This window comes from Megalobrama amblycephala, linkage group LG17 (assembly GCF_018812025.1).
Source record: "Megalobrama amblycephala isolate DHTTF-2021 linkage group LG17, ASM1881202v1, whole genome shotgun sequence".
In the NCBI taxonomy this organism is placed as follows: Eukaryota; Metazoa; Chordata; class Actinopteri; order Cypriniformes; family Xenocyprididae; genus Megalobrama; species Megalobrama amblycephala.
In genome coordinates this window covers 41219803-41233215 of record NC_063060.1, presented here as the reverse complement: position 1 = coordinate 41233215, position 13413 = coordinate 41219803, and the positions used below count along the sequence as shown (strand labels likewise).

Here is a 13413-nt window from a genome sequence, read left to right as displayed (position 1 = left end):
AGTATGTCCGAATTCATAGTATTCGAAAAACAGGAGGCGAAAAGTACCGGAATGACTTACTACTTCCGGTGAGATTCTGAAGAACGCATACGAGAGGATTTGTGAATGGAATTAAAGGTGCTATATGTAAAATTTGTACTTTTGGCACAAAAAAATACCCCAATTTTTCTTTTTTTTTTCTTTTTTTTGCAAATATTTAGGAAACATGTTAAGTTCACCTACTTGTTTCTCAGAAAAACAATGCTACAGCCAGATATTCTACTTTGAAAATGTGCGTTCCGTGTCGGAATGTCTTTGTTTTGGTCTGTGCGAAACCGTGTGCTGCCAGTTTATCCAATAGTATTTCGACATCACAGGTTGACAGTTGGCGGAAAACACTGCGTATTGCAGCCATGGAAACCAGCAAACAAACTGGGTCAGAGAATCGCAGATTCTACCCAACCTAAAAAGCCTCTGCATCCATCTAAAAATCGAACGAAAGTATATTAAAACAGATAAATCAACTCATCAGCTTACAGTGTGTAAGTCTCCTCAGCTTTCATTGTCAATTGCGCTCCCTCTTGTTGCGTGTCCTCAAGCTGGCCACCTGCGTCTTTGAACGAGGGGGCGGGGCAAACAATATTTTGAATTTGGACTGTAGTACCTATTTTGACCACTGGGTGTCATTCCTACATAGAGCCCCTTTAAAGGGACGTAACTGATGCTGGTAGGTCATGTGACAGTGACAACATAGCTGATGTAGTACGTCCGAATTCATTCATTCATACTACACGCATTCATACTATATAGAACATATTTTTTCAGCAGTCGTGAAGTAAATTTAAATTCAAATGTAGTACCTATTCAACACTACGTGATTTCAGACACAGCTATAGTCTTTTCTTCTCTACTGTGACATATGTCGCAGTGAAACAGCTTCTGAATAAGAAGGGCAGGGCTTGATTTTGTCCAGCAGCAATTGATTGTATCGTTGTGGTTTGCTATTGGTGGATCTCATGTGAGTGACAGATTGTCCCGCCCTCACGCCAGTAAACACTTCATCAGAGAGAAGATATGTTGTTGCAAGACTCAAGGGAAGGAGAGTTATTTTGATTAAAAATTATGAGGGTGCATGAATTAAAAAAAAAAATGTGCATGAATAAAATAATTTATAACAAATACTGCAATATTCCATAAGAAAAATAAAAATTGTCAATTTTGATTTCGTGATGCATAAAGTTATACACAATAATGCATAATAATTTCCCTGAAGACAGAGGTAATGTCAGTATATATGATAGTTTTAAATATTACAAGCATTCTATTTTTTATTATTATTTAATAATGAGGACAATTAATAAGTGCATATTCATTAAAGACTCTTCAAAAGAGCGGAGGGAGAGTAGTCTGAATTGGGTTCTAGCAGCTTGTGCTAGCTCACACATTGAACTCATTCGCCAGCCGCGAGTGTTTCCAAGTCAGCGGGGATCGCATCAGTTGATCTGCTATAATCTGCGCATGTACCAACGTCTCGTGCGAGAACACCGCGCCGTGACCCGTATTTTCTGTGCGCTCGCTCATCTTTTCAGATGATGTCCTGTGAGGACAGCTATTGGCTCTTGTCTCAGACCTTCCCCGAGGTGAATGGAGGAGTGACGAGCACTCAGCATGTGACCTCTACAGTAAGCTTCCTTCCGCTCCGATTCGTGACGTAGACTACAAGTCCCATTTTAAGCTCGCTCCTGAACAATACTTTACATTGATGGTGAGTTATTTAGGTAACGGGAAGTAAAACATTTATAAAACGTAAATTTATAAAATATTTCAGGTAGCTCATTTTCCCAGATAATTGTGATTTCGTTTGTTGAAATATTGTACACGAAACTCGGTCGAACGTTAAGAATAGTGTTTATGTAAATGACGTCGCTGTGATTGGGTAGTTGAGGCATGACGCGCCCATAGACCTTTTTCGCGTGTATTTGTATGACATTTTGAAATGTATAAAGTTTAAATTCAGTTAGGTTCACATTGATTTGTATAGCTCTTTTTACAATAATGTGAAAAAGTAATACATAATGTAATTATGTATTTTTATTAGAAAAAAATACCATTTACACAAACTAAATTTATTATAATCTAATCACATTTTTGGTAACGTAATCTGACTACTTTTGGATTACATTTAGATTACTTTTGTGCTAACCCTTATTTGATGATTTCACATATTGTAGGATAATCTTGTACTATTTTGACATATACAAAAAAAAAAAAAAAAACATATTCTATTCACCAACAAGAGCCACATCAGATTCTTTTTAAAGTGCAATACCGACAGTTCAAAATACTAACACTAATGTACCTGTTAGTGTTTGCTGATAGTAACACTGAATAAAACAAAATCACATCTTATATTTACTTAAAATTAAGCAAAATAGCAACATTACAAAAACAAATATTCTTGTTGTTGCTGATTTCTGAGCACGATTCCTCACCCCTCACCCTCACCGCTGGAAAAACTCAAAGAATCATGAAGCGTATATAAGCGGCAGGTTTATTATGAAAAAAATATTAACTTTAAAAAAATGAAAAATTAGGAGAATCAATCGTGAACAACTTGCTGCCATTGTGTAAATAATATGAAATCATGTAATCCGTAAAAAAAGTACCTGTAGTCTGATTAAGAGTATTTTAAAAAGTAGTTTACTCTAATTACAAGTACTTGATTTTTGGAATCTGATTACGTAATCCAGATTACATGTAATCCATTACTACCCAGCTCTGTATATATACATAATACACACACACAGGAGTGAAAGGGTTTTTTCATGGAGTATACCAAGATACAACACCAGACATGTCAACTTCTCAAAAATATTTAATGAGTATTTTCATATATGTGCAATTTTGTACAGTTAAGGCACTTCTGTAGTCAAGGTTCCTTTTGTGCTGTATTTCAACATGATTCATCTTGAGGTTAACATGTTTTTATTAGTAGTACTGGTCATATTTTCACAGTTTTATAGGAAACAGTAACGTGACACATTCCGTAGAAGCATATTGTGTACATATACATTTAATGTCAGAAAGCTGGTGTATGTGAATTGTAACCCATAGACAGATTTTCTTTTCAGATTTGTTGATGTGCATTTGTTCCAAAGGTATTTTTTGAAGAAAAATATGTAAACATTCCATGCAGAGGACGACCCCATGGATCAGACAGATGAGCCAAATATAGCCATGAGAGACATAACATCTGCTATGATGATCTAATGATGGAACATACTCAGAGATGCCACAGCTGGACTCAAAATGTTTCATGTAGACATTTATTTACAAATGCAGTTCTCATTTTGTACACACAGACAACTTGTTCCTATGAGGGACGGACAATCAAAAGGAACGGAGAACATTGTTTCTTTCCAAGTAGATACTATAAATAAAATTATTTAAATGTATTTGTCGTTTTTGTACAAGCAAGCTTTATTTTTTATATGCTTAATTTAAATGTAAAAAGTGTGTTATAACTGCACTAGTATGCATAAAAGAATTGGTAATACTTTATTTTAAGGTGACAGTTACACTTTACAACATGTACTTACTACAGTAATAACAGAAAATTATGCATAATTACAAATAACTAACCCTAAACCAAAACCTAACCGTAACTCTATAGCAAGTACATGCAGTTAATTAATATTACTCAGTACTTATTTGAGTAAGCACATTGTAACTACGTCACCTTAAAATAAAGTGTACCCAAAGAATCTCCTCACGTCTCTATTTTGACTGATCACTCGCATTATCCAACAATTTCTTTTAAAGCAGAAGTAAGATCTGGGTATTGAAAGTTAAACCCTGACTCAAGAGTTCTCTTGGGCACCACTTTCTGGCCTTGTGTGAGGATAACAGCTCTCTCAGAACCGAGGACGACATCCAAGAAAAAGCCAGGCACAGGGAAGATAGTAGGTCTTTTTAGAGCCCTGCCCAACTCTTTAGTGAATTCAAAATTTGTATTCAATGCAGGCGCGACTCCATTAAATACATCTGGCTCTGTGGATGATGGTCCTTCATGGAGCTCTAAGGAATGAGCAATGATGCCAGCAAGGTCTGAAACATGGATCCAAGGGAAGGGCTGTCGTCCCGAGCCAAGCGTCCCGCCCAGGCCAAGCCAAAAGGGAATCATCATCTGTTTCATGGCACCACCGTCACGCCCTAACACCGCACCTGCAAGTGAGTGGAAGAAAGTACATAATTGCACTCAAAAGTTTAGGTTCGACAAGACTTGTTTTTTAAAAGAAGTCTCTCCTGCTCACCAAGGCTGCATTTATTTGATCAAAAATACTGTCAACTGTGCGATATTTTCAATTGTACTCTATTCCAGTCTTCAGTGTCACATGATCCTTCAGAAATCATTCTAATATGCTGATTTGCTGCTGAAAAAATTATTTCTTTTTTTTCTTATTCTTATTTCCAATGCAAAAAACAGTTGTGCTGCTTAATATTTTTGTGGAAACCGTGATGCATTCAGGATTCTTTGATGGATAGAAACTTCAAAAGAACAGCATTTATTTGAAACAGAAATCTTTTTACATTATAAATGTCTATGCTGTCACTTTTGATATATTTATGGCATCCTTGTTGAATGAGACATTTGTTTAGATTCACCTGGTCTGATGATCACTTGTCTTGTTTTCTGAGCACTGTTTTCAGGAAGTTGTCCTGCCCCCTCCCACTCTTTCACCAGGCGAGACAGGAAGTCAAATGGTGTCCAGTCGCTCTGTTCAGTGTACTGGGTTTGAAGACTGGGTTTATAACACGCTGAAGACAAAATCAGAGAAAAACTGCTGAAAGTCTTCCTTATAAAAAAAATAAAAAAACATTATTCTGACGTTTTTCCTTTAAAGGCACAATATGTAATTTTCGCCACTAGAGGTCGCTTATTCAAAACAAAGGCGTAGCTTAATGACGCCTTGATTTCGCAGAATAATGGGAGGTGTTGTCTTCACATCTATAGCCGGTGGAAAAGAATCAGATGGGACTATATTCAGATTCATGGATGAGCTAATGTATTAAAGATTTATTAACATTACTGTTAGGGATGTAACGATGCATCCAGAACCGGTTGAAAATCGATTAAAACGTGCAGATTCAAGTTGGTTGAGATGCTAAATGAATCGCGATATATTTGGCGGCGGGGGTTTAAAATAAATGTATAGCTGAGCTTGACTGGGTTCAAAAAAGTGTAGATGGTATTGTCTTTTACTTCAATACAATGCATTTTAAAGTACTTTTAGCGCACAGTTCACAGCGGTAACCATGGAAGGGCTGTATTGCCGCTGTTCCATAAGCGCCACCTGCTGTCAAGACAGTGAATTTGCGTTCTCTTGCAACCCATCTGCTGTTAAAAGTATCATAATTTCACAAAGCTAAAGTCTGAACATTCTGTTTTTGCTTCAAATGTTAAAAATTATACAATCTAATTTAAATGTAAAACTGCTCATGCTGCATGTACGCAGCATCTTTGTTGGGATCGTGATTCATTTTAAATGGCTACGGATTGTTCAGCCTGTAATACAGCAAATAAACATCTTGTTCATGTACTCATATGAAGAGATTTCTCTGTATTATTTATTTATTTATTTGATTTAGGATTTGTTTTGAAATTTTAATTTAGTTTTGTTATAAATATATTTCAATTTCACAAAGAAATATGCAGCATTTTGTCTGATAAATAATAAAAAGACACTTTGTCATTTAAATCTCATTTTGTTAAAAAATCGTGAGAAAATCGAATCGTGAAACCAGTATCGCGAATCGTATCAAATCGTGACTTGGGTGAATTGTTACATCTCTAATTACTGTAGTATGAAGCAGGGTCTGGCTGAAAGCGGTTGAAGCAGAACGAGGCCGCTGGAGCGATTGCTAATGAGAGACAAGCGCGACACACGGCTCGAGAGCTTTTATTATGCCGCAGTCACGTGTATGTGAGGTAACGCAGCGCTGTTTATCATATTGGATACTTTTGTGTGTTGAAAGTTGTTATAATGCTACTCTGTGCATTCGCTCGGCGGCTACGAGAAACTTGTTGCACATTGCAGTAAGACAGATCGATATTAGGCATAGAAAACAACAAAACGAGATTTAAACAATAAGACTTACTGTGTTGAGCTAAATATAACATGCTTAGTTTTCTGTCGATGAATGTATTCACACAGATGCTCACCTGTCTAATAAAACACTTAATATATTAAAGCATCTTTTTCCATGGTTTCTACAAAATAAAACCGGAAAATCGAGAGCAACGCGTATAAGATGTCATTGATTGGCGACACATGGACACGGTCCGTGTCCTGGTTAAAATTGCCTATTTCTCTGGATTTAAACATTCTTGAAAACATTTGGGATAATCTAAGTACACAAGTCAACAAAATATATAACACTGTTCTAATGGTTTTTGGTTTTTATTTTAATCCTAAAATCTTACATATTGTGCCTTTAAATGATTAAATCAGTATAGAGGAGACAGAAATGAGAATGGGATTATTCTAACAAGTTATTCTGTATTATTTGATTTAAAACAAGTCATATTTTGTCTAGCTTTCTAAAACACCACCCCTTATTTACCTACTCCTGTAACAAGCACCCATGAATGTGGTGGAGTAGGTGACGCAGCAATAGCTTGGGAAAGAATTCTGGTGGTGTTTATTCGGCTGGAGAACAGATCCTTTTTGTAACTTTCATTCCACCTAGAGGGTCAAACACAAAATATTAAAAAATAAAATTGACAATCATATTAAACGGAAGATCAGTCACTATTTTGTACATATTTATTTATATACACTGAGGGGAAAAAATGTCCTCACCATCTCAAAGGGTTCAAAATACTCTCCCCTGCTAGATTCACAGCGCCCTCACATGGCGGGAGGCCTCCTGATTCTACATCAGCCTGTGACAAGTAAACATAGGTCAGGGACTGAGGGGTCCAAAACTCACCTTGCGTCTCAATCAGCTCCTAAGGGCTTTAATCAGTACATCATGTAAATGAATGTGGCTGATTCCCTGATCAGTGCCCTGACTACTGAACTAGGGGGCTGATTGAGACGCACGCTCAGTTCCTGGAAGAGTTTAGCTCCAACACACATACCTATATGCCTTGTCCAAATACCCACACTTGCGGTCTTCGCCACTTGAGAGCTCGTGCACATGACATGAAGTGTGCAAAACCCCGAAATCGCGAGATGTCAAGGAAAACATACGACTATAAGCTAAATTAATTATATATTACATATAATTTGGTAGTAAAATATAAAGTGTTGTGCATTTTATTGATGCAAAGTTGAGTGGGCTATGTGTATTTTGTGCAACATTTGCAACTGCTTTTAATCACTTAAAGAAGCACCACAATTTTAAAATAGTGTCTACTGTTAGTTACACAGTGACTGAACAGACATTTAGAAGTGTATTTTAAAATGCAAAGTTCTGAAAATAATAATTAAAAAAAACAACCTGTAAACACTTACATCTTTTTCATTTTTTGGTCAAGCGCAAAGACCGCAAGTGTAGATATTTGGACAAGGCTGTAGTTTTCAAATATGCCTGAAGGACTTGATTAGCTGGATCAGGTGTGTTTAATTAGGGTTGAAGCTAAACTCAGCAAGTTGCGCTTGAAGGATAATATGGCCCTCCTATGAGGTGTCAATCACAGAAACGGCCCCCCGACAATTTGAGTTTGAGACCCCTGCTATATGAGTATTCAAGTTAATCTAATATGCTTTTAACACAACATCTAGTCAACATCAGTGCTATTGCTATAATTTGGATGGTATAGTATCATGAGCCACAATCAAAGTCTTGTGACACTCATGCCAGGCGTTATTGTTGTTGTTGTCGAGTTTCCGTATGCTGATTGCTTTGGGCCGTGCCTAGTCAAAGTCCAGGGCCATTTTTTAGTCCCAGTCCGTCCCTGCTCAGCAGGGCTTCAGAGTTTTTCACCCCTGACAATAGGTCAAAGTTGCCTCATCAAATACACACCAACATTTACATGTTAACTCTACTTTTAAGAGATTCACCACTGACCTATAACTAGATATCGTAAGTAAATGTGGACTTTGATGCATATCAATATAGTCTTTAATGTAAGTTCCATCATACCCATGTTATTTTTCCTGGACCAGGCTGCCTGGATATGATTGTGATTTCATGACCTTTGCTTTTCAGCAAACGTGTCAGCTCACGACCCACAAACCCCGAGCCTCCGCCTGATGAGAGAGGGAAAAAATAAAGATGTATTAACTTCACAAGCTAAAGGTTTCACATAACACTTGTTTGCAGCACAATAATAACAATCGCCATCCCGCGCACATGTGCGCGCGCACGCGCTGTTACAGCACTTACGAAACGGATCACCTCGAGAAAAATTTGTCTTATTTATTCAGTGACTGATAAACAAACCCAGCCATGTCATAATATCACAATCTCATACGTTCAAAGAAGCTTCCAGGATATTTTAATACACAAGTATTAATGTTTTTATCCTCAGTGTTACACAAAATTAGCTATTTTTGTTACGCTATCATGCAGTGATAACTTGAAAACGGATATATGCGATATACCTATTACAACTCTCATTATGCTTGTAAAGTAGAGTCCGTTTATCCTGACAACTTGCAGAAATCCACTTCTTTCACATCTTTCTGCCTGTGCTTGAGCCTACGAAGGTCGAATGTCGCTTACCACGTGATCAACATTGGAGCGTTGCTGCGGCCATTTTGATAAGGGCGACAGGTTCATTTACATTACATTCAAGTTACATAAAAACTGTCAACATTGTTGTACAGTACTTAACTATGTAAATATAGTTAATATAGTAAATATAATATTATAAATAGCATATACTGTTTAAATTCCATTTTAAGTTAGTATAACTACGATTTCATTCCTCATTATTATTCCTACAACTACTGTTTTTAATGTATTTGTCTTCTGACAATTCATACAACATAAAAAATAATCAAATTAATTTTTCTATATATATGTCACGTCATGTCGGACTGCCTGAATTTTATTATTATTATTTATTATTAGTAGGGGTGGGAGTGCCGCAACCGGAAGCGCTTTTTTCCTGTAGAAAAAACACGTGGTTGGTTAGGAGATAAATTCGGCCTCGTGCCATAGTAACACCCTTTCTGCTGGCGACCCTCAATGGAGTAACAGTGTGGTCGTGTAGTCATCGAAATATAGGTTTTGAGTTCAGTTTTAGTTGTATAAATTATACCTATACACCATTTTTGTGTTTTTGTATCGAGTTTTTAAGATATATTTATTTTTTTACATTTTATATGAAAAGGAAGCGGATATATTAGCAAGTATACATATCTACAGGTCAAAATGATGCGTTTTCATAATCGAAATCTGTAAGTTTAACCTTTGATTTATATTTTATAGTACATGTTTTCATTGAGAAGTGTTGGTTGTTGAATTGGCAGGTGCATCTGCTTTAACTACATCCAGATGTTGTTATATCATTTAATGTTTTAGCCTGAATGGAGTCGCAGCTGCTCAACCTTGACATGATGACTTTGCAGTCCGTGTTTCACCTGAATCTAATGATTACAGCCCTACTGCACTGACTGGTTAAAGCTGCGGGATAAAGCTGTGATGTTTTGTTTCCTTTGGGATATATTTTAATGTGCTGTTTTTGTTTATTCTGCAGGGACCTGGCTTTATGGGAATGGTGAGTCAGTCTCATGTTTCTCACGCTGATGTGTTGCACCAAGCTGATGAACTGCATGTGGTCCGTGTTGATGAGAGATCCAGTGATTTTATTAACATGCTCTGAATAAAGTGCTCATTGGTGTAAATGAACCCTTAGTTTAGTCGAGATGTTCTAATATCTTTGTTAATTGTGCAGGAACCTCAACTTTTGAAAGACGCAAGCAGGGAGATGTTCAGTAAGGTAGGTTTTTCTTTCATTCTGACATTAAGTAAATGCATCTTGCCGAGTCTTTCACAAAGTCTGTATTAATTAATATAATTTTTTCTTTAGGCATTTACTCCAGGTGACCTGGCTTTCTACAACGGAGTTGATTTGAGGTTCACTTTCCCCCTCCACATTTATATTCTCTTTATATAGGCCTGCTAGAGACCGTAGATTAGAATATAACTGTGACTTGTAGACTTGTCCATTTTGAGTTTTGATGTCTTGTTTAAAAGTTGAGTGCAATATACTGTCAGTGATGTAATGACTTGAAACCACCACAATAAATTCTTATTTATATCTGACTTGATTCATGGTGTGTATTTCAAAGATTCATAACATTGAGTGCTAAATCCTGTTTGTGTGACTAAGCACTTTGGGGAGACTTATGCGTATTCCTATGAAATTGGGTTTCAAACTAGAGCGGCGTTTCCACCGCAGGAACTTTCCCCAGGAACTTTGGGTTGTTTTGACCGCAGTAACCAGGGTCTAAACGAAATTCCGGCTAAATTTCCCCCTCAGAAAGCAGTGTTTAATTTTGACAGAAGATTTAGTTAGTCATTCTTGACTAAAATGCCATTTAGTTTGTCATATTGGAAATGTTTGTTTTTAGTCTAGTTTGGTTGACTAAATATAAGGTTTTAGTCGACTAAATCTACAGTATTAGTCAAAATCTAATTTAAATTGTAATGCATTACGCATTTCTCTAACAATACACAGATCCTATACACTGATACATCTGAAACCCTCTAAACTGTTTGTTCACTTAAGACAACCAACTGTACTTTTATCACCAAAGTGGACGGTTTTTGACCATTTAAGTGCAAAAAGACATGAAAGAGCTCAATTCAGTGCTTGTCAGGGACTGACACTCTTAAGGTACTATTATAGTTTGTTTAAAATTGATTAGATTTGATTTTGTTTTTCTGCTTTCATTTGTAATTTCAGTTAACTTTTAGTAACTTTTTTTTTTTTTTTTTTTTTTTGCTTTTAAATGTCTATAGTTTTTTTTTTTTTTTTTTTTTTTTTTCTGTTTTAGTTATTTTAGTACACAAAGTTGGAAACTAGATTAAGTTTACTTATTTCAGTTAACGTTTATTTCAAGTAATGAAGAATTTTAAAAATTATTTTAGTTTTAACTATAATAACCCTTATAATTCTAAAATATTGAATGTCAAATGTTCTTAGTCTTTCCTTCCTGTGACAAGATACGGTAGTTTACTACGAATTAAATAGTTTGTATAATCAAAATGACAATGACCAGGGGAAAAAAATAATTAGAAACCATCCTGAAATACACTGTGACTCTTATTCTGAAATGTCTGCAGTCTGCGCTGTAGCAGGCTGCTCATTTAATTTCAGATGAGGGAGATAAAATTATTTTCTTACAACCCTCTAAAACATCCCAGACAGCAACATAGTCTGGCCCAGATCCGGCCCTCATCTGGTACATGTGGTTTATATGCGGACCAGATGTGGGCCAGATCTGTGCCGTTGCTATGTTGCTGTCAGGGATACTACCATATAAACATTGTGTAGTAAACTGTCATAATTCATAAACATTATCTTATAAGCAATCGCTTGGTATAAATGTGTGCTATTCATTAATTATGAAGCAGTCTGAACCAATAGGGTCTGACTGCAGCCTGAGGGGGCGAGTGGAGTTTCACTCTCGCACATGAAATACGTCACGTCCGAAAATACGTCACTACAGCTATGGCTGCTGGGTATGCGCACATCAATATTGCATCATTTAATTACTGTATTTGCATTATTGTAAGGGTAGGTTTAGGGTTGATGTAGGTGTAGACGTTAGTAAAACACATGTGGAGGTGATGTATTTCCTGTTCGAGAGTGGAGCTCCACTCGTCCATGCCGCTTTTTCCCGCGGTTAGATCAGCATGTTACACTTCAAATGTGCTCATCTTCCACACAGGACAGCAGTCCTGACTGGATATCTTCCCAAATTGTCCCCTCTTTCATTTTCGTCTCGTTTTTATTCGTTGACGAAAATTAGAGTAGATTTTAGTCATAGTTTTAGTAATTCAAAACGCATTTTTATTTATTTCTCGTTTTCGTCCGTGAAAAAAATGTCGTTGACAAATTATTCGTCAACAAAATTAACACTGTCAGAAAGTCCCTGTTTGCGAGGTAGTCCTTTTTCAAAGTTACACAACTTTAGGGGGTGGGACTTGGGCACCGAACATGCTGATTGGTTGAGTTCATGCAGCATTTTACTTACACCGTTGTTTCAAGTCTGTTGCAGTGCATGCAGTAAGAGCTGTTTGCTATTCAAATCAACAATTGAGTTTAAAAAATACAACCGATGGACTGATGATGAGGTTCAGGGTTTATTAAGCTTATATGCGGAGGACGAAATCCAGCGGGCACTGGAAAGTCGCGCGCAGTCCTACGTCACCGGACTATCTTCACTGTACTTTAGTTCCTGGGAAACAGGTTCCTGGGACAAATTGTTCCTGGTAATTTTGGTGGAAATGTGGCTTATGTCTTAGACCAGGGGTTCCCGAACACATTCCTGGAGCCTCCCCAACACTGCGTGTTTTTCATGTCCCCTTAAAGGTGCCCAAGAATGTTTTTTCAATATAAGTCTAAGGTGTCTCCTGAATGTGTCTGTGAAGATTCAGCTCAAAATACCCCATAGATTTTTTTTAATAAATTTTTTTAACTGCCTATTTTGGGGCATCATTAACTATGCACTGATTTTTTCAGCGCGCCGCCCCTTTAAATGGCGTGCTCCCTGCCACACAACCTCTCGATTATATTACAGCACATTTACAAAGTTCACACAGCTAATATAACCCTCAAATGGATCTTTACAAGATGTTCGTCATGCATGCTGTATGCATGCTTCGAATTATGTGAGTAAAGTATTTATTTTGATGTTTACATTTGATTATGAGTTTGAGGCTGTGCTCCGTGGCTAACGGCTAATGCTACACTGTTTTTTTAAAGCATGAAGTTGTGTTTGTGCATTATACAGATTGCAAGTGTTTAAAAATGAAAATAGCGACGGCTCTTGTCTCCGTGAATACAGTAAGAAACGATGGTAACTTTAACCTCATTTAACAGTACATTAGCAACATGCTAACGAAACATTTAGAAAGACAATTTACAAATATCACTAAAAATATCATGATATCATGGATCATGTCAGTTATTATTGCTCCATCTGCCATTTTTCACTGTTGTTCTTGCTTGCTTACCTTGTCTGTGCACAGATACAGACGTTAATACAGCCTTTCCTTGTCTAATGCTCGAACATGGGCTGGCATATGCAAATATTGGGGTCATACATATTAATGATCCCGACTGTTACGTAACAGTCGGTGTTACGTTGAGATCCGCGTGTTTTCCGGAAGTCTTTTAAACATGAGATTTACATAAGAAAGAGGAAGCAATGGAGTTTGAAACTCACTGTATGTCATTTCCATGTACTG

General features: G+C 36.8%; 1 protein-coding gene and 1 long non-coding RNA gene across 2 annotated transcripts; one reads left to right on the top strand and one right to left on the bottom strand.

The window, feature by feature from the left end:
* Positions 1-3289: 3289 nt before the first annotated feature.
* On the bottom strand, positions 3290-8749 carry sdr39u1 (short chain dehydrogenase/reductase family 39U, member 1). Its single transcript, XM_048163872.1, has 6 exons — positions 8592-8749; positions 8131-8237; positions 6843-6925; positions 6604-6725; positions 4645-4797; positions 3290-4203 (listed from the first exon to the last, which is right to left on the bottom strand). Exons 1-6 carry the CDS (start codon positions 8605-8607, stop codon positions 3779-3781), a joined length of 906 nt encoding a protein of 301 aa, XP_048019829.1. The 5' UTR covers positions 8608-8749; the 3' UTR covers positions 3290-3778.
* Positions 8750-9126: 377 nt separating this feature from the next.
* On the top strand, positions 9127-10260 carry LOC125251007. Its single transcript, XR_007180904.1, has 4 exons — positions 9127-9392; positions 9692-9712; positions 9890-9934; positions 10025-10260. It is a non-coding gene; the product is annotated as an uncharacterized LOC125251007 (long non-coding RNA).
* Positions 10261-13413: the final 3153 nt, after the last annotated feature.

Bases quoted from the DNA above. Each gene is read 5' to 3' on its own strand.
- sdr39u1 (XM_048163872.1), bottom strand. The intron at 6,726-6,842 runs GTGAGGACATTT...TTGACCCTCTAG, and splicing joins ATTTTGAACCCTTTGAGATG to GTGGAATGAAAGTTACAAAA. The intron at 4,204-4,644 runs GTGAATCTAAAC...ACTCACTTGCAG, and splicing joins ACAAGTGATCATCAGACCAG to GTGCGGTGTTAGGGCGTGAC.